At 24.5% G+C, this 20,529-nt stretch overlaps 3 protein-coding genes across 8 annotated transcripts; 2 read left to right on the forward strand and 1 right to left on the reverse strand.

Moving 5' to 3' along the window:
* The first annotated feature begins 1,065 nt into the window (after positions 1-1,065).
* On the forward strand, positions 1,066-3,445 carry LOC725766 (NF-kappa-B inhibitor cactus). The gene is made up of 3 exons (XM_001121575.5): positions 1,066-1,986; positions 2,521-2,873; positions 3,036-3,445. Exons 1-3 carry the CDS (start codon positions 1,625-1,627, stop codon positions 3,308-3,310), a joined length of 990 nt encoding a protein of 329 aa, XP_001121575.2. The 5' UTR covers positions 1,066-1,624; the 3' UTR covers positions 3,311-3,445.
* LOC411306 (inositol hexakisphosphate kinase 2) lies at positions 3,136-20,070 on the reverse strand. Of its 6 annotated transcripts, none has more exons than XM_026442824.1 (12): positions 19,474-20,070; positions 18,704-18,830; positions 18,437-18,560; positions 18,240-18,319; positions 17,881-18,056; positions 17,518-17,723; positions 17,098-17,379; positions 8,841-8,916; positions 8,541-8,706; positions 8,149-8,373; positions 7,907-8,056; positions 3,136-3,158 (listed from the first exon to the last, which is right to left on the reverse strand). In XM_026442824.1, the coding sequence occupies exons 1-12, from the start codon at positions 19,594-19,596 to the stop codon at positions 3,151-3,153; spliced, it is 1,743 nt and encodes a 580-aa protein (XP_026298609.1). In that variant the 5' UTR covers positions 19,597-20,070; the 3' UTR covers positions 3,136-3,150. The 6 variants fall into 6 exon arrangements, with proteins under 6 accessions (XP_026298609.1, XP_026298608.1, XP_026298607.1 ...); XM_026442823.1 differs by lacking the exon at positions 3,136-3,158 and adding an exon at positions 5,587-5,682; XM_026442822.1 differs by lacking the exon at positions 3,136-3,158 and having other exon boundaries at positions 7,570-8,056; positions 19,474-19,728; positions 19,792-20,070.
* LOC552778 (mini-chromosome maintenance complex-binding protein) lies at positions 4,121-7,041 on the forward strand. The gene is made up of 8 exons (XM_625153.6): positions 4,121-4,420; positions 4,532-4,809; positions 5,080-5,403; positions 5,523-5,845; positions 5,929-6,108; positions 6,194-6,437; positions 6,513-6,686; positions 6,796-7,041. Exons 1-8 carry the CDS (start codon positions 4,414-4,416, stop codon positions 6,979-6,981), a joined length of 1,716 nt encoding a protein of 571 aa, XP_625156.2. The 5' UTR covers positions 4,121-4,413; the 3' UTR covers positions 6,982-7,041.
* Positions 20,071-20,529: the final 459 nt, after the last annotated feature.

Consider the following 20,529-nt stretch of genomic DNA (forward strand, 5'->3'; position numbering starts at 1 on the left):
TAGACGAATTATAATTATAGAATAATTATAATATGCATTTTCTTTTTATATAAAAATTAGAATCAATTTTCTTTTTATCATAAAAATTATCAATGCAATATAGAATAAGAATAATTTTAATAATATTTAGTTTAATTGAAATTATAATTAAATTTTCTTATGATATAAATTAATTATAAATTATTATTAATTATAATTACTATAAATTAATTATAAAAAATGATTTTTTACAATTATGAACAAAGTATATATAAATTTTATATAGAAACTTTTTATTCTCCCTCTCCCTCTCCCTCTCTCCCTCTCCCTCTCCTTCTCTTCTTCTCCCTCTCCTTCTCTCCCTCTCCCTCTCTCCCTCTCCCTCTCTCCCTCTCCCTCTCTCCCTCTCCCTCTCCCTCTATCTATCTATCTATCTATCTATCTATCTATCTATCTATCTATCTATCTATCTATCTATCTATCTATCTATCTATCTATCTATCTATCTATCTATCTATCTATCTCTCCACTCACTCATTATCTCTCACTCTCTCACTCATACTTCTTTTATTACAATACAATAAAAACTAATCATTTTAAGCAAAATTTATCATATTCTAATTTATTTTCAATTTTTCTCTCAAAGCATTAATATATAAATAAATTAATTAATGAATAATATTAATTTAATATAATTAATGAGTAAAAATTCATTAATCATAATAAATTTTTCTTTTAAATTTTCAATAATCGTAATATTTAGATTTCGTAGATTTATCAAAGGATTTAACGGTTCATTTATAACGGTCATTTATAACGGTTCTTTTAATCTATTATATATATATATATAGGAAAAGTATATGACTTTCCTTAATTGTTCCTTGTTCGAAACATTAGAATATATTCAGGTATATTTACCTTTTTCCGATTTCTAAATTTAAAACTTAAAACTTAAAGCTTATGAAATGGAATTTTATATAATTTTTTAAGATTTTTTTGAATTAAAATTCGCTGAAATTTAAACTAGAATTTAAATTAAAAAACTCTTTGTTTTAGAAGAAAATTTAGAAGAAAATTGAAAATTTTTAAATAAATTTTACAGAATAAACAATTTGAAAAGATGGATTATAACTCCCTTACCTTTTATATGTACCTTTTATATATATTTACTACTACCTGAAAGTAATGAATTTTCCTATTCCCATGGATTTTATTTTCCCCCTCCACTCGCGTCTAGGACACACCATCCTAAAATATTTGGCGCGTCAGTTTATATTCGATTAGTTCGTCCTTAGGAATCGCATTGAGCAGAGTTTTTATTTAGTAAACTTGACAATTATTTTGTTTTCCTTTTTTTTATCGAATAAGCAAATTTTTATTTATTCAATCTCTGTCGTTAAAAAAATTTTTATTTCTAAAGTATAAATATAATTGTGGACGAATAAAATAAAGATAAAGATATTTTTATTCAAGGAGAAAAGAATCAAGTGAAATTATAAAGATCGCGACTTTAACTATTCCTTTGAAAAGATACGTGACTATCGAAATTTTAAAAAGGTATAAATACAGTGTTTGTCATTTATCACGAGTGAGAAAAAAAGTGAATTTCATTTAGTGATTGAATATTAATAAAAAAAAAACAAAGATGTGGAATGGATATTTAGAATGGGTACCATTAGATTATTATTACTACCCACAACAAGGAACGTACGAAAATTATTATTCTTCAAACTGTCCTATTAATCCTACATATGAAAATTTCCAAACTAATAATCCGCAATATTATTATCAATCATCGTGTACAAACACAAATACAAATTTTGACTTAAACAATGATTTAAATCAGTTAATGAATAATGAAATAATAAATAATGAACAAAGTGAACCTGTTTTCCAAATGTTTTCGGGAAATGTCGAAGACATGACTATGAGGCAATATGAATATGAGCAATTTATATTAAATGAACTATGGCAGAGCAATTACACACAGACCCTTAAAGGTGATCCGTAAGTACATTTAACACAAGTATTATAACAATAATTCATAATTGAAGAATTATCAAAGAATTATCAAAGAAGGACTTAGAATTATTTTTTTGACTTATAAAAATATTTATATGAATAGAATCTATATTAATTTTAAGTTTAGAAATTAATTAGTTCAAAAATTATATCTTTTTAATATATAAGTTATTTTGATACCATTTCATTTACTACTAATTTCATTTATCAATTGTTACTGTAAATAATAAAAATTTAAACAAGAGAGATTAAATTCTACTATTATTGATTGATGCTAAAAAAAAAAATCAAGAAAGTTAATAGAGTTAAATAAAATAATAAAGTTAAATAAAAAAATAAATAAATTAAAATTTGATTATATTTTTTATAATTACATGGGAAATCACATACGATGATATCATTTTTTTTTATCAATTAATAATAAAATATTCTATGTTATTATTGATCGTGATCGATATTTTAGTTATCAATAATAAATGAAAAAAAAATTGTATTTGTCATTAATAATTTTTTTTTCAGAATACTTCATTGGACCATAATGCAAGGTCTTGTAGAGTCTGCATGTACCATGATAAAAACGACACCAGAATATGATCTTTTAAATATCTTGAATAGTGATGGTCAATCACCTTTGCACCTGGCCGTACTGGCAAAGCAACCGAGGATTATTAGAGAATTAGTTCTGGCTGGTGCAAATCTAGAAGTGACAAATTTTCGTGGAAACACACCGCTTCATTTGTCATGTTCGATCGGCGATTTTCAATCGGCATATGCCCTCATTAGTCCTTTAAATCCAATGGAATATTATTATCTTCGTCCTGGAAGAAAGGTGCCCACCTTACCCCAAAATTTTGAATTACGGAATTACGAAGGTAATCGATCAACTTTTTGTTTTATTATTCTTCAGTCTTTTTTTGTTAAACATTCCTTCAAATAAAACATTTTTTTTTAAATATTAAATGAATTATATATATATTATTGTATCATTATATTAATATTAATTACATATTAATATAAAATATCTTATGTTACAGGACAAATGTGTATACATATTGCCGCTTCATCGAATTATCTAGACCTTGTACGACTTCTGGTAGATTATGGTGCGAATACTGAGGCCAGGGAGGGTTTGACAGGAAGGACTGCTCTTCATATAGCTATAGAACGAGGATATGAATCAATGATTACGTTTCTTCTTCAAAAAAGTGAAAGTTGTTTAAGGACAAAAACCTATGGTGGAAAGACGGCATATCAGTTAGCTCGAAGTTCTAACAGTAAATATACAAAAATATTGTCAAAGAAACGTTAACGAATTATCTTCTTGATTTTGACAACAATGATTTCGCGATTAATCAATAATTTTAAGAAAATTATTAATTTTTGTTGTATAACTACTAATTAATTAATATCAGTTAATATTTAATTGCTATCAATTGTAAATTAATAAATTAAATTAATTTTGTTAATTTTATATTATTATTTATATTATGATAATTATATTAATATTAATTATATTTTGCAAAGTCATTGTTTTGGACATTGTATATTCCAAAATAAGAGAATATAATCTGTATTTTATTTACATTTAAAAATTATAATATATTATAAAAAGCAATTAATTGATATCTTGTATCCCATTTATAATCATGCATTAAATATAGAAAAATAATAAAGAAAAAAGAATAGAAATTATTAAAAAATTCTGAAAGAGTCATATCTGAAGTAAGTATAATAAACAAAATATAAATATATACAAAAACAATAAATAATAAAAGGAAGATAAAGATAAGATAAGAAAAGGATAATAATACGAATATTAAAGATAATTTAAAAATCAGATATAACATTTATTCTTTGCTTAAAGTGGAATAATAATTGAAACGCTATATTTTGAATGTTTTTAAAAACACGTTTTTTGACATTTAAGAAATGGCTAAATTGATAAACAATTCTTATTTTATTTATATTCTTTTTTTACTATTTGTTGTTCCTGTTTATATTTGTGTTTCATTTGCGGCACTCTGAAGATGGCGCTGATTCTAAAATTTTTAACATATCTCTATCTTTCTTTTGATATTTGTTCTTCTTTGTTTATATTAGTATAAAATTTATATGCTCAAAAGATAGTTCTAATATCTGTTAAGTTTACGTATAAGTTTTCTTTAAAGGAAAAGCGTTACTAGTTACTATGTATCTGTATATAGATATCTAAAAGAGTATTTTATGTATAAATCTTTTATTTAAATATTTGAAGTTTATGAATAATCCAAAAAGATTTAATTGTATTTAGTGGATATTTATATTTTTATGATTTTTTATTTCTTTGATATATTTTCTTATTTAATAAGATTTTTCGAGGTTATTTTATAATTGATTTCAACAAAGATCTGGGATTTGTGTTATAACTTTATAATGATTTGTAAGTATGTTTTTTTATTGAAATACTTGTATGCTATTATTAAATCATCGTTGAATAAAATTAATCAAAAAATAAATATTAAGAGTATATTGTGTTAATATTTTATTTTAGCTTCACTTAAAATAACGGATTGGACACCTGATTATTTTATTGCAAATCGATCGAATTGTAATGTGATCTTGGAAAATTTAGATACTTTAAATGAAATTCCGTTATTAAATAATGCTCCCCTTCATGAATTCAGAGATAAACAATTAGTCCGATTTAAAGGGATGATTCAAGATATGCATGATCCTGAATATTATTTACAACAATATGAAGTGAAGAATAATCAAACTGAAACATTTGAGCTCAAATCTGGGATGTATATAGATACAGCAAAATGTTTGGTAATTATTTAATTAAAATTTTATTTCATAAGGCCTTTCAATATATTCTTTTGTCCATATTAAAATTAAAATTATATGGATGTATATCAATGAGGCTTATAGTAAATATATGGTAGTTTCAGGTGTGAAATGTGAAAAGAACAGCTTATTTCATGTATACAACTGCCTACATTATTATTTTATATGAATATTCAAGAATTATATAATACAAATATATTTTTAATATCTTTTTATTTGAAATTTAATAATTTTATTGTATATATTTTTTAGCCACATGAAACAATTTTGTTGGAGTCGGAAAAAAACCAAAATTCAGAAAGACACACATGTATTGTAATATCAATTCCAGGTTTAAATGATTGGGTAAAAAAAACATGCAAGCAATTACATTATTCAAAATTAATTAATAAGTATAAAAGAAATTTAGATGAAGATAATTGTGAACTTATGGATTGTTCAGAATCAGTACGAAAGAAAGAAAAAATTGATGATAATAAGAAAATAGAATCTGATACAAGGCAATGTTTAGTTTCAGAAGAATATATATTAAATTTTCCTATTCCTATAAATGATGGTAAAGCTTGTATTGTAAAGGTTATTAATGAATTTTTAATATTTATATTTCATATAATATTAACAATTTTTATGTTATATAAATCATATATGAAATTTGTTGTCATATAATTTATATTTTTTTCTATATTAAATTACAGATATATGAAGATGTGACTTTAAAGCTGAATCAAATTATTGAAATAATAGCTTTTATATCTCTGGATCCTTTTTTAAATATTGTTCATTCAGATGAGACTATGACAGAAGCTGAAATAACTGTTCATCATCCACCTGCATCTCTTGTTCCGCGATTACATGCTATAAAAATAATCCAATCAATTAAACAAGACATAAAAATTGTTTCAGAAGTAACGTCTAAAGCAGAATTAATAAGAAATGATCTTCATTTAATATTAAGTGAACTTCTGTTTGGAGATCATTTAGCTGCAGATTATTTAATCTGTCATTTACTTTCCTCAGTGTAAATATATTTAATTTATTATTTTTTTTATTTTATTTCACGATAAAAATCTGATTAACACGTTTTTAAAATCATTATTTTAGCTATATGAGAAGAGATTATTTTTGTCTTGGTACTTATCCCTTAAATATAACACATTTCCCTGTGATTAAATATAAAGAATTTCCCAAAGACTTATACAAATTTTTAACTTTACTTGTTAAAAAAAGTCACTTATTGGAAATTACTTTGGAGAATTTAAATGATTTGAATTTAATACCAAAGTAAGTAAATATTAATTTAAATATAATTTTTTCCATATAAATGTTTAATATTATCTAATTTACTATATATTTTTTTTATTATTAGAAAAGATTATGAATGTAATCGACTAACTAGTGGAGTTCTCCAACTGAGCGACAATACACATCTTATAATAGATGAAACAGGATTAACTACTGGTCAAATAACACAAGCTGGAAGAGAAAATTACAATGCGATTTGCGATTTGATTAACTTTCAAAAACTGACATATGATTTTAAATTTTATAAAATAGAATATGAAACTGATATTCCAGTATTAATTTTATCAGAAGCTAAATCTTTTATTCCGGTATGAAAAAAATTTATATGTAATAATATTTATGAATGAATTAAATTAATTATGAATAATATATATCCATTTTAGTGTCAAACTCAAATAATTCTAAAAATAGATTCAGAATCGGAAAATTTATATTCTCAAGTAAAAGAAATTGCGGAGCAATATTTAAGAGATGAAAATCGATTGATAAATATTCGACAGTATTTAGAAGTAATACGGGATACGAAATTCGAATTAAATGATGAAGACGTTATAAAGGTAATTAATATTGTTTTAACTTCTAGAAATTATCCATATTTTGATAAAATATTTCATTATATATACATAAAAAAATATATATTTGATATGTATTTTTGTTTTTCATTAGGAAATTCAAAATGATTTCGTACAATGGAAAGAAATAAACAAAAATGTTGACAATTTACACTCATTAATGGTATTGTCTAGATTATTATCTTTGTCATATGGATCAAATACCTTAACTATAGAATATTGGAAAAAAGCAGTCCAAATGGAAATAGAAAGATTAAATAGATTACCAGAAAAAAAATAAATTTAATTCGATTGAAAATTAAAAAATTAGTATAATCCTAGATTATTTTTTTATATATTTTAATAAAAAATTTTTTATTAAAAATTTTATTATTTAATATTTCAGCCTAATAATTTATCATCATTAATTATTAATTATGAATTATCATAAATTATGCAAACTATTTGCTAATACATATCTAAAAAATAATATTAGAATATATATTATAAAAAGTAATATTTATGTATATATTATTAATTTATATATTTGCTAAATTCCATTTTGCTTTATTCATATACTATGTATATTTAAGATAATATTTCTCTAGAAAATGGAAATAGCATTATTTTTATTTTCATAGTTAATTCTTAAAAAATATTGTCAATTTTGAAATATTTTCAAGAATTTCTTGATTGATTATTTATATTACTAAAATGTCGATTTGTCTTTGTTTTGATATTAAACATCTAATATATTATAATTACCAAAGAAAGATCATAGAAGTCACTTATTTCATGTAAAATGTTAATAAGATTAATATTATGAAAGATATAGTATATATGATTTATTTTACTATAAGAAAGAAAAGAAAAGAAGCCAAGGTAAAAGCTGTTGATAATTTTATTTGGATATTTATCCCTTATCGGCAGCGTGAAATTGATTAAAAATTGAAATTAGAAACATAAATTATATCTAATGGAATAATTCTAGTCAAATAGAGATTATCGTTAAAAAAGATTATCTAAAAAAGATTGTTAATTTATGGATATATTAAATATTATTCTATTAATTAAAAATTGAAATTCGAGACATATTAAATATTATTCTGTTAAGGAAATATTGAAATTCGAGAAATTGTAGAGATCAAAGTCCGATCCCTCGTTAGGTCAGTTTAAACGAGCCACATTTAAAACTTTTTCTACACTATTAGCATCCGTTAATTTACCAACTCTTTGTTCACGTTCCTTTCGTACTAATTCCAATCCTTTTTTGGCAGCTTGTGCGTATCTTTTCGAAAGCGCAACTTCTCCCTTGACACCCGGAATATGGCCAGTATAACCTACGATTGGTGGTCTTTCGGGAGAAATTTCATAATCTGTAAACAATATTAAGTTCAATTAAATTTTTTATTATTTATTAAGTTCATTGAAAATTGCAAAAAACATGATCGTATAATATAGTACATACGAAATGTAGTTAGTCGATTTTTATCATTATCACGATCGGTTAGAACATTTATATCAGTTTGGGTTTGTAATAAAAGATTTCTAGAGGTAGCGTTTCTCTCTGCAGTTTGAGTAAGATCTCTACGAGCTTTCAATTTAATTTGATTTTCACGCCATTCTCTAGTACCTTCTTCCACTGCTCGCATAAAAGATAGACCATATCTAGTATTAAAACCAGGAATATACCCTACAATGAAATGATTAAATACTTTAATTAATTCACTTTCAATATATATACAATATATATGCAATATATATACAACAGATACAATATATATATATAAATTATACGATTTTTTAATTTTAGTATTAATTTTAACTCGATAAAGATCAAATCTATATCTATTTATTTACCAGTATATCCTAAGATGTATGGAGGAGGAGGTTTTAAGAGATGCCTCTCATTTTTCCAATCCGTGTTTGTATCTTTTTCACAAAGAATCGTCGTGTTTTCACGCATATCTTTTTCACAATTGGGTCTGTAAGGTCCTGTCTTGAGAATTTTCTTTTCAAGTAATTCCTGTATGATGCAATATGCTCATGGAAGTTTTGATTAATTTTACAAGTGAATAATTTCCTCCGTTATTTTTTTCTCGATTTCTTTTTTTCTTTTCTCAATGCGAAATCGGATCGTTAATATTTGCTTATTCTTACCTTCATAATTTCTTGAGTGCATGCTCCAAATCGTTTTCCAACTCGAAATCTAAGAGTGGGACAGTGTCCTGTATAGCTGGAAAAAAATAAAATAGATTTATTGAATGAAACAATAATTTCCATTGATCCGAAATTGTAGATGAAATAATTGTAATAGAATTATGGAAAAAATGACATCGATCGACTAATGAATAAAAATATTATTCAATGAAAAAATTATAACAGCCGATTAAACGCATAGTTTAATTTTTCGCGCTTATTCAAGCGCGCATGCGCACGTGTTTCATTGAAAACTGATTCAGAGCAAAATTTTGTTCTATTGAAGAAACATTACGAAAAGCATAAACAAGATAGTTTGGATATTTTAAAATTTTTTGATTAATTCTCTTCTTTTTAAAATTCTATTAATATTTTTAGATCGAATAATTTAACAATTATTTTTTTCTTATTGATATATATTGTTTTTTTTAACTTCTTTCATTTAACAAATTATGAATACAATGAATATATAATGAAAATAAATATGAATATACAATGAAATAATTTTTATTCACTTTAAATTCCTGAATGAAAGTTTTTCTTCGAATCGATCAATAATATGCAAATTAATCGGAAGTATACGGATAAGTTAAACGGTGCAATAGGCGAGAGAAAGAAGAAATACAAAACGAAAATTTACTATAGTTAACAATAACTCGACTATATGACTCAACTTGCTTAAAAAATAGTTTCGCGCGCAGATCTATTGATCATATTTCATTACATCAAATATTTAATTCCATCGATCAAAATACCAGAAATTTTACTTATGCGTATCGATTTATTTGAGTCGACCATCAAATTTTTATGACATTAATATTTCGCAAGATCTCTCTTCATTTTGTTCATATCATAATTTTATCATGAAAATTATATCGTTAAAAACGTAATTACATACTTAATTATCAATTATTAATTCACACATATATGATAGAAAAAAAGACGCGCTCAACGTTTTCTACACTATATTTACGCTGCATACTTTTTTAAAACTATTACACCTACCTATTGCATTCGATTCGATTATGACCAAACAAAAGAAAACTAAACTCACATTCGATATCTTTCCCGATCATCCGTTCCTCTAGTCCCTTATCTACGCCTAATCCGACTATTAACAACAATTGAAAAACCGTTCCAACATGGTACTTCAAAAATCAATCTCTCTACACCTTAAAAGCCCGTGTGCTAGCCCGTGCGCTATTGTGTATTGCACGCTATTCTATTCGCTTACGTTACGCAATCAAAAATAAACGGTGCTACTAGAAAATATTTAGCGTTAACAATCAACGTTGCAAATTCAATTAATACTGTTCAATACCGATGCAAGTGTTTGCCGCACGGCAAGAAATTCGAACCTATCTCGGTTCGCGTACGAGATGGGGGGAGAGAAAAAAAGAAAAAAAAAAAAAGAAAGAAACATGATCAAATTACAACATGTAATCGGATATCCGTTTAAACATCGGTAATATTCTAGCAAATATTACGCGTGTCTACCTATCTACCTATCAAATCTTACCCAGGTAAATGAGCGGCATAACACTGTCTAAAAAATTGTTTCTTCTGTTCTTCGGACACCGGATCATACACCATCTTTCGATTTATTTATTTTTTTTTTTTAATATAATTTTTTATTATATTATCGATACGATTAACGTTTCAATCGTTTTCATCTTCCCCTTTTTTCGATATTTACACTTCTCGAGCGTGGATATATGTGTATATATATATATTTTTTTTTTCCTCTTAATTTTTTTATAATGCAAAGTCTCGTTTAAAATTCGTTCGCTCTCGACTTCGATCGCGAACGAGAGTACGATCAGCAGTCACGCTTATGACTTGTCTAGTCATAAGAAACGTATACACATTATTGCACGTGCATGTATATTAGTGATATACCGCATACTGAGAAGAATCGAAGCGAACGTTACGCGTGCCGCGCGCCTTGGTATACATACATACGTAAGTAGTCGAATAAAACGGCATCTCGTATGTACGGTCGTACAGTTACTTGTGTACATTAACACAGCAATTACGTTCCATTAGAATTAAAACCGTCTCCCCATTTCGATTCTCTTCCTCTTTTCTTCTTTGCACACAGATTCCTTTCAGATATAGATTCGTTCAACATTCTTTTTTTTCACCCCCTTCTTTTGCACGTGTTGCAAAAGATTATTTAATTTTACTCGTATCATTCATTCATTTTGTAATTTTTTTAAAAACAAGTTTTACGCACCAAGATCAAGTAACGGTTTCGCGTACCGTTATTAATAATTAATTGCTTCCTTGATATCATTTATTATTTATCTTATTAATTTCGAGAGAGAGAAAAAAAAATAAACACAAATTCGATTCTTTTTTTTATTACATTTAGAGAAAAAAATATATTCTATGAAAGTTTTTCTTAATAATACAGATAATTCGATAATGCACAAGATAAACACAGGTGTTTATCCGAATAGTTGGTAAATATTCTATAAGAACAATTGATTCCACATATTAACTACGAAGCTTTTTCATTTCATTTAACAATCGTGAGCGTGACGCGCATTGCCGTTTTCCTTTCGCGTTTCATCGATAACTGGATACGATTTAGTACCAGGCAATGGTCTCCTAGGAGTAACTCAACTTCGTTACCTTCAAGAAGATCGATACGTGGAGTAAGTGGGGAAAAGAAGAAAGGCCGCTTAAATCTGTACGATCGGTCGATTTAGAAAAATATTTTAAAAAAAATCTCGCACGCATCCGTTTGAAGAAAAAAATTTTACGTATATCGTCGACTGCTTTAGATTACATTGATTCGATGAAAATAACTCGACAATATATTGAGAAGAATGTATATATATTATATCGTATATAAATTAGCTACATATATTATCATTTCTCATATATGGTCAAATAATCGCTTAAATTATTTGTCATTGTATTTAATATTTTGTAAAAAATATTTATACGTTTTACTAATATATATAAGTTTGTTGAACGAATTGCACGATTTAAATTGATAAATCTAGAAGGGGAAAAATACATAAATACATTGTTTCTTAAAAATATTTCTTTCGAATATTTTTATATTAAGAATCATATGTACATATAATAACCGTGTGACAACGATTCTCGCGTAATGTACAAGCTATGTACATATATATATATACATATATACATGTATATATATATGCATTTTATATATATACATATATGTATATATAGATATATATATATATATTCATCTGATGAATATATGAATTATTAAATAATACTTTTTTGTATTTGCAATTCACATTCACGTATTTTCAATACAGATTCATAAATTTCTCACATATATACTCACTGGTACATTTAGTAATAAAATTTTTGCTATGTAAAATCATACATTCAAAATACATATGTACAGATTTGTTTTACAGAAATCAATCACATTTAATAAGATAATCAGAGTTTTTGTGTCATCAATGTTTTTTTTTTATAATATAAATTAAAGATTCCTCGTCAATTCTTCCTTTTTTATGCCTCGTTCTTTATATGTATACATAAAATGTTTATAACAAGATTTTTTTCAGTTAAATTAACCTTCAGTTAAAATTTCAAGTAGAAGTCGCTTTAAACTATCCAGACCGGTTAGAAAACCACAATCTGGACCTTGATGCACCATAGGAGAGTGAGCCGAGTTACAAGGCATGGTAGAACCGTGTACAAAGGTTGTGTGCGCAAAATCAATGATCCTCACGTCGACCAATGCCTCCTGAGATTTCTGTTTCATCTTTTTCATTTGATAAGGATAAGACGTGTATCTGTGGATTAAAACATCATTTCTTTTTTCAATTTATACATTCGATATTTGAGTTAGTTTCAAGCGAATGTCAAATAATCTTTTTTTTTCCTTCTTTTTTTTTTTTTTTCTTTTTTTTTTTTACAGCGATTAGCAAAACTACTTACGAATATCTGCTCGACATATTGGCACGTTTGAGTTCTTTTTCTATTCTCTTTTCTCTCTCGTAAATGTGAAATAATTCGTGCCCATGTTTTTGTCGCTTTATTCCAGGATCAGATCTAATTTCAATATCAGAATTAGCATCTTGCGTATCATTGTCCGAACTTTGCCCAAAGCAATATTCATCGCTCGAAGTGCCATAAACCATCCATTGTTCGTATCTGGGAGATTGGAGCATCCTGTCGATCAAGCTGTCCGTAGATCCAACGAAAACTGTCTCCTCACTGCTGGGATTGTCAGTTGGTCATCGCATAGAATGCATTATTAACTATTATTGCTTGGTTTATTTCCTTCTCTTCAGATATTATCGAATATTAAAACATGTAAAAGATTTACTATGGGCCGCGCAAAAAGTTCGAAATGTCTCGGCATGCGATATATAATAAATGCGTAAAAATATTTATCTTTTTTATTGATTTTTTTTTTTTTGTTCCAGAAAATTACCAGATTTAATATAATGTAAATGTGATAATAATAAAGAGTAATTCGATTAATCGTTCCTTAACTAAATGAATTTAATATATTTAACGTAACAAACGTTATGTATAATTTCCTCCACTTATAGGTACGTTTACATGTATACTTACTATTATTTTAATTTTTTTTTTCATGCATAGGTACGTAATATGTATCGAATGTATTGAAAAATAATGACAATTAAAACGCAAATTAACTTATTAGATACATCGTAAAATTTTCTTATATGTATATACATATACATATATAAATGTATATATATATACATTTCTTATATTTAGATACATGTTTAACATAGAAATGCTTGAAATAAGATAAAATCTTAATTTTATGAATTATCATCTGGAATTTTATCATTTTAATTTAAAGTTTTCATTTAATCATCTTAAATCTCTTAAATTTTTAATATGTTTTCCATTTTAATCAATGAGATACAACGAAGTTTTCACACAGCCCTGTCATTAGATTTCACATGGTACAATGTATGACCTCTTACCATCTATTAACCCTTTTACTGCCCAGACCATAGCGGGCATGCAGGCCCTGTGGGTCATATATTTCGAGTAAAAGAGAATGTTTATATCTCATATACAGGATGCAAAGTAAATGGCGAAATTTACTTTTCAAAAAAATTGTTTTTCTTATTTTATGATACAAACAAGAAATTTTGTTTTAATATATGTGATTCAAATAATTCTTAATAATATTATAACCTATATGAATATGCAAATATGCATTTTAAATATATTTCATCGTTAAATATTAATCATCTATATAAATTATTAATATAAATTATATATTACGATAGAAAGTCTTTAAAGTGAATGCATAATTCGCATTTTTCGTGAAAAAAACATTTATAGCTATTCTACATTCTTTTACGTATTGTACTACATTGTCTGCGTATAACCTATAACATATAGATTTTCGCTTTACAAAGAAAATTTTATAAAAAGGTTAATATGGAATGGTAATATTATATAATATTATAATTTATTAATGATAAATATTATATAATTTATTATTTTTTTTTTAAATTTTATTATTTACCATTTTATTTATACTTTTTTAAACTCACTTGTTGCTTTATACATATATTAGCAATTTATCTTTTTTAGTTTGTGTCATAAAATAAAAATATATACATGTTAATATACATATATACATATATAAATATACATCAAACTTAAAAAGATAAACAAATAATTTATATAAATATACTTTCAATATAATAATAAAATTCACCACTTACTAAACGTCATGTATTGCCTAATTTCGTTTATTGCATAAGATTAATCGAGTTAAATTATTAATTAAATTAAAAAATATACATTCAATGAGTGATAAAAAATAGATATACATACACGCACGCACACTTGCAGATGTATGCATACATGTATATCTATATATGTTGCGTATACATACATATATAAGATCTCAGAATACAGAATATTCATATAAACTAGTGAAAAAAAAAAAATGTAATATTCCTTTAAAAAAATAAAAAATAAAAATCGAAATAAATATATATAAACAAATTAATTTTTTATATTCATAATTTCGATTAATAACTCGTATCCTTCATTTATCAAATATATAACAAAATAATTTTGAAATACCTTGCGTTTATATACTTTTTTTCATAACTTTTTTAAAATATATGTGATTATTATTAAAATAAAAATCGTTTGTAAAAACATCAATATTAAAATGCAAATTTTAAATGTTTAAATGTATATTAAATTTAAATCACAAAGAAATAATTCTATTCAAGTTTCTCTTCCTATCTATTCCTTTATGAATATAATCTACATCTTACAAAATATAAAATATTTTTCGTAAATACATATATACATATACATATGCAGGACATATACAGATACATATACACATACACATACATATATGCGCATACGCATGATATAATGTAAATGTCCCTTTAATTTTTTTTTTTTCATTTTAGTGCAGAAATATTTGCACCTAATAACTTTTGTAGAGCTGTACTCTACACTTGAGCAACAATATACCTACGAAAGGATTTTGAAATCCACCACTTTCAGCTTTGATCCTCCCCTAGTAAGAAACTGGGCTCGATTAGGGACTGGTATTGCCGCGCTTTATTATAGTTCGGCCGTAATAAAGAGCAGTTTTCTAAAAAGTGATGGTACACAGAAATATACATGCTTAAATTACGAAAATATCGCAATATCAGTTTTTTAGTGTAATGATTCGATGAAAATAAGTTATGATTTTTATCCTTAGTTGATTCCTAAAGAAAAATGTAAATAGAGCAAATTGTTTATATCAGTTATTAATTATATAATTATTATTGTAAATAAATATTTCTTAGTCTGAGCGAATATAATGAAAATTTCTCTTATATTTGTTCAATATTTTTTATATATATATACATATATATATTTAATTAAATTATATATACATATACATATATAAATAATAAAATATATATATAAAATTATTAATAAAAAATTAATAAAGAACCATTTGAAAGAACCATTGAACTTTTAAATTACAAATAATAAATTTTCGAATCTATAATATGTACAATATAGTGATTATTCACAAAAGAGTCATTGTTTACTTGATTAAAAAAATTATACAATGTATAAAAACTATAAAATGTGTATATCTATTCTAAGAAATATTTATAATGCTATATAACGTAGAATAATTTTTAATTATTGTGAGTATCAATACACTAAGGGACTGAAAATGCGATATTTTCTCTAAACCGGTTTTTAACAAAATATAATTGAAATAAATAATTTGAATATACATTGAAATCGTCGTAATAGCTAACCCTCCAATTTTCTGATGGAGTATGTTATATTTTCAATTTGAAAATGAATATTAATATATGAACATCTCGATATATGCAATTATTTTAAATTTTATCAAATGTAATTTATCTTGTTCGATTACTTTGGTAGAAGTTTCGATAAAAATTATGATAAATGATTTATTTAAAGAAAGAAAACATATACACAAAAAGAAAAGAAAAAAGAATATATATATACACATATATATAATATGTAGATTCGGATAAATTATTAAAAAATATACGCATGATATACTTTATACATACATACTTCACCAGATTGTGTATTTCGATTTCTATTTAAATATATCGGAGGGTTAAATGTATTAAATTGTTTATATTGATATGTGCAATTATCATCTAATTATAATATTTAAAAGAAAAAGAAAAAGAAATATTTGTTAGATTCCTATTGTTGTAATACATCAAAATAATATACATACATATATATATAAAATATAATAAGTATAAATAAAAATATAATAATATTAAATACTACTAAATAAATTATTTCATAAAACGTAAAAAAATGTAAACAAAGATTTACACCTGAAATTATATTTTGCTGTAAATTTTTGACGAAATCACAACGTTAGGAATTTAATTCAGATTTAATTTAGATCTTTCCGTATCGAATCGTTTTTTGTAAATCATATTGAAATATACCATATTTATTTGTTCATATTTTTAAATTCATATAATTTTAAAGAAAATTATGTATACAATTTATTTTTAAATCTATTTTATTATTATAATCTATTAATATTTATAAATTTAATATTGATATTAAATATAATAATATTTACAAATATTTACGAATCGAAACGAAACAATCAATATTTTTTTATCTAAAAATGTTAACAACAATGTTTACCCGCTAATGATTGAAAAAAAAAATATCAATTACAAACCTTGTAGGGTAAAATCTGGCGATACGTTTGGCCTCTCGAGTTGCTGCCTTGTCAAATCCTCTGTGTAAAGTACTCGTTTGACCGATTTCTTCTTCGATTGAAAGATTATAATCTGTGGAACTGTTACTTATGTCACCATCGTAACAGCTATCCGAAGTATGAGGACCGTCATCACTAATAGAACTAGAATTTGTTGAATCTTCGTCCATTTGTAATAAAGATGATGAATGACCGAACCCCGAAAAATCCATTTGACAACCTTCATAAACGACTAATAATGAACTAAAACAAATTTAATAGAGAGCATATGAATTTCTAACATTTTTAATATAATATTCATGATAAAAAATTTGAATTGAGTACTTTTCTTTTTAACTCCTAAATAATAGTGTTCTTGAAAATATTCCAACGAAAAATTACCACGAATAAAATCGATAGCTGCTTTGTCTCTCTATTGCACGTCGTAATTGTTCTAATCGTGATACCACTTTTTCGATAACTAACGTACGTAAACAAAAACCATTATGAAAAAAACGATACAATGCTGCTTTAAAACCTTCTTCATTTAACGCTCTACCCCAATATTTATCCCTTTTCACATAATGATTGGTATTGGCTTGATAAACCTATAATATATATCATTTATGTATCATATTTGTAATATCTTACTATAAAATTTTATAAATAAAGTTACTGCTATTATTACTTTTATTATTAATATTATATAGATTTCAATATAAAAATATTATATATCATTTCAATATTATATTATATATCACGAACCTGCATTCCACACAATCTAACACCTAAAGAGGCTGATGTACTAGCAGCACATTTTGCAATTTGTTTATTACGTTTTTCAACAGATGCATCATCACCATGTTGTCTGGTTCCCATTTTCAGGTCCAATATACATGGATGAGTATATTGTGATGTTATATTTTCCAATAAAAGGAAATCTTTAAGAAAACAAAAAAAAAAAATTACCAATCATTTTTTTTCAATTATTAAAAATTATCAATTACTATAGAAAAAATTATTAATCATATATATTACAATTCTTATATTATTCTTTTCTTAAAAAATATTAATTTTGTATAACTTTCTTATACAAAAATATTATTTAATGTTTACATACATACATTGTCTATTTGGTGCATTGTCCAAATGCATTCCTGGTTTTAATATCCCTGCTAATGTGTTATCACGATGAATTTTCATTCTAATACAAAAAAATTAATAATTATAATTAATAATTAAAATTTATTATTATTTTTAAAATATTAATTATTAATTAATTAATTTAATGTAACTTTAATATAAAAACATTCAAATATACCTTAATACATCTTCTCTTTTTCTTTTACTTGAATTATGTCCTTGTCTATTATCATGTTCTCTAAAACTAGGACTATAACGTTTATCTAATGTAACTTCACCGCTATTGGAAGCTTGCAAAACACCTGGATGAAAAAAAAAATTTGATTATTTAATTCAATTAATCAATATCAATATAGTTAATTAAAAAATAATAATAATAAAAAAATACATTAGAAGATAAAAAAAATGAAAAAGAAAAAAATAAAAAATAATAAAATCATTTTACCTTTAAATTTTGGAACAAACACTTGAATATCTTGTGGAATGTTTTGATAAAAGTCAAGTTCTTTATAGTTTAATGGTTTACAAATAGTATTTTGGTTTAATAAAAGTAATCTTGTATGCCCACCAACCTATAAAACATATAAAATTATTTTGTTATAATATTTTTTACAAAACAAAATATTTTATTTTTAAATATATAGCATAACAAATAAAAAATCCTATGCATTGATCAAATATTTATGCAATTTGTAACTAAATGTATTTATAGTTGTTATTTTTAATTCTATTTATTTGCGATGAATAGATAATGAAAAAATGCATAACATAGAATTCTATTAATGAATCATTACTGAATCATAGTATCATATATATATATGTATATATATAATTTCATTTTTTTTTAACTATCTTTTATTTTTTTTTTTCTAATTTTTTTTATAATTCTAATAATTTTTCTGAATATATTCTCTTATTATATTTTTATTTAATAAGAATAACAAATAAATAATTTTATTCACAAATAATCGTGAATAAATAATGAATAAACATGAATATGAAATTGTATGATGTATTAAATAAAAACAAATAAAAGCAAAAAAAAATATAATTGCTAAATTTTCGATTCATAAAATTAAACAAACGAAAACAATCTTTCTTACTAAATATTATCGTTAAAAAATAGAAAAATAAAAAATAAATGATAGTAAGATTATTTAGGCAATATTTTTTAAACATATATTAGAATAATTAAATAAAACAAATTATCATCACCTGATTTTTAAGTGGTAATAATGCGACTTCTTCATCATTCTCCTGCAGAAAGGAGGAATTATTTGTATTATGGCACTGCGATTTTGTTTCTCCCATACCCCAGGTACCCGACAAATATACCATAACCGTTGACTATCCAATAAATAAAACTCAAACACCAAAACAGATTATTCACACGGTTTTTACTTCTGTAAATCTCGACGATACACTTTTCATCCATTCACTATTACTGAATTACTTGCTTAATACATTTTCCTTGAATGTGTCACAATGTTAAAAGAATAATAAGATATGATTATTAACAAATACGAAACAAACCTCTAAATATCTGTAATGTTCTTTCACAATCGACTTTTCATAAGTATTAAAAAAACACACACAAAAAAATATTGTTCTAAATGATACTACGAGATCAGCTGTGCAACAATCACTATGCAAATTGCTTTTTTGAAGGGTATATATAAATTAAGAAAATTCTGTGGTAGAAGATATTAGCTCTAATAATTTCTACTAGATGACACTAATATTAGTAGAAATTGCGTATCACATCGAGTTTGCCAATCCTAACAAAAGAATATATTCCAAGTATTATACTTTATCCAACTAGTTGAGTCACCGAATGTAAATAAAACTTTATGAGTAAAAGTTAAAATGAATAAAGTTGGATTCACAAATCTGAGATATAAATTATATATAATAAAATATTATGATTTTTAAACTATCTTTAAATTAAAATAAAAAGAAATTAAATTTCAATAAAATAATTTTTAAGATAAAAATTTTAACAATAATATAATGTGATTCTATTTTCATGAAAAATGATCATCAGTATATTTTAAGTAAGAATTAATATAGTTTTATGTATCGATATAATGTAATCTTAATCTAATCTTAATCTTGATATATTATTTAATTAATATTTTAAATTTCAAATTTTATATATTATATAATTTCAAAACATTACATTTGATTTATTTACTTTAGACATTTTTTTTCATTGAATGAAGTATAGTTCTTAAAACATATTTTTTTACTAAGCTTGGCAAACTCATTGGT

The sequence above is a fragment of the Apis mellifera genome, linkage group LG9 (assembly GCF_003254395.2).
Source record: "Apis mellifera strain DH4 linkage group LG9, Amel_HAv3.1, whole genome shotgun sequence".
NCBI lineage: Eukaryota > Metazoa > Arthropoda > Insecta > Hymenoptera > Apidae > Apis > Apis mellifera.

What these genes read in the sequence shown, in the direction of transcription:
- LOC552778 (XM_625153.6), top strand. An exon ending in TGTCATTTACTTTCCTCAGT is followed by an intron (nt 5,846 to 5,928) that starts GTAAATATATTT and finishes TCATTATTTTAG; the next exon opens with CTATATGAGAAGAGATTATT. An exon ending in AAGCTAAATCTTTTATTCCG is followed by an intron (nt 6,438 to 6,512) that starts GTATGAAAAAAA and finishes TATCCATTTTAG; the next exon opens with TGTCAAACTCAAATAATTCT.
- LOC725766 (XM_001121575.5), top strand. Translation starts at nt 1,625, where the DNA reads ATGTGGAATGGATATTTAGAATGGGTACCATTAGATTATTATTACTAC. An exon ending in CAGACCCTTAAAGGTGATCC is followed by an intron (nt 1,987 to 2,520) that starts GTAAGTACATTT and finishes TTTTTTTTTCAG; the next exon opens with AATACTTCATTGGACCATAA. An exon ending in TGAATTACGGAATTACGAAG is followed by an intron (nt 2,874 to 3,035) that starts GTAATCGATCAA and finishes CTTATGTTACAG; the next exon opens with GACAAATGTGTATACATATT.
- LOC411306 (XM_026442822.1), bottom strand. Translation starts at nt 19,596, where the DNA reads ATGGTATATTTGTCGGGTACCTGGGGTATGGGAGAAACAAAATCGCAG. An exon ending in AAAAGAGAAGATGTATTAAG is followed by an intron (nt 18,320 to 18,436) that starts GTATATTTGAAT and finishes TTTTTGTATTAG; the next exon opens with AATGAAAATTCATCGTGATA. An exon ending in ATACATCTTAGGATATACTG is followed by an intron (nt 8,374 to 8,540) that starts GTAAATAAATAG and finishes ATTTCATTGTAG; the next exon opens with GGTATATTCCTGGTTTTAAT.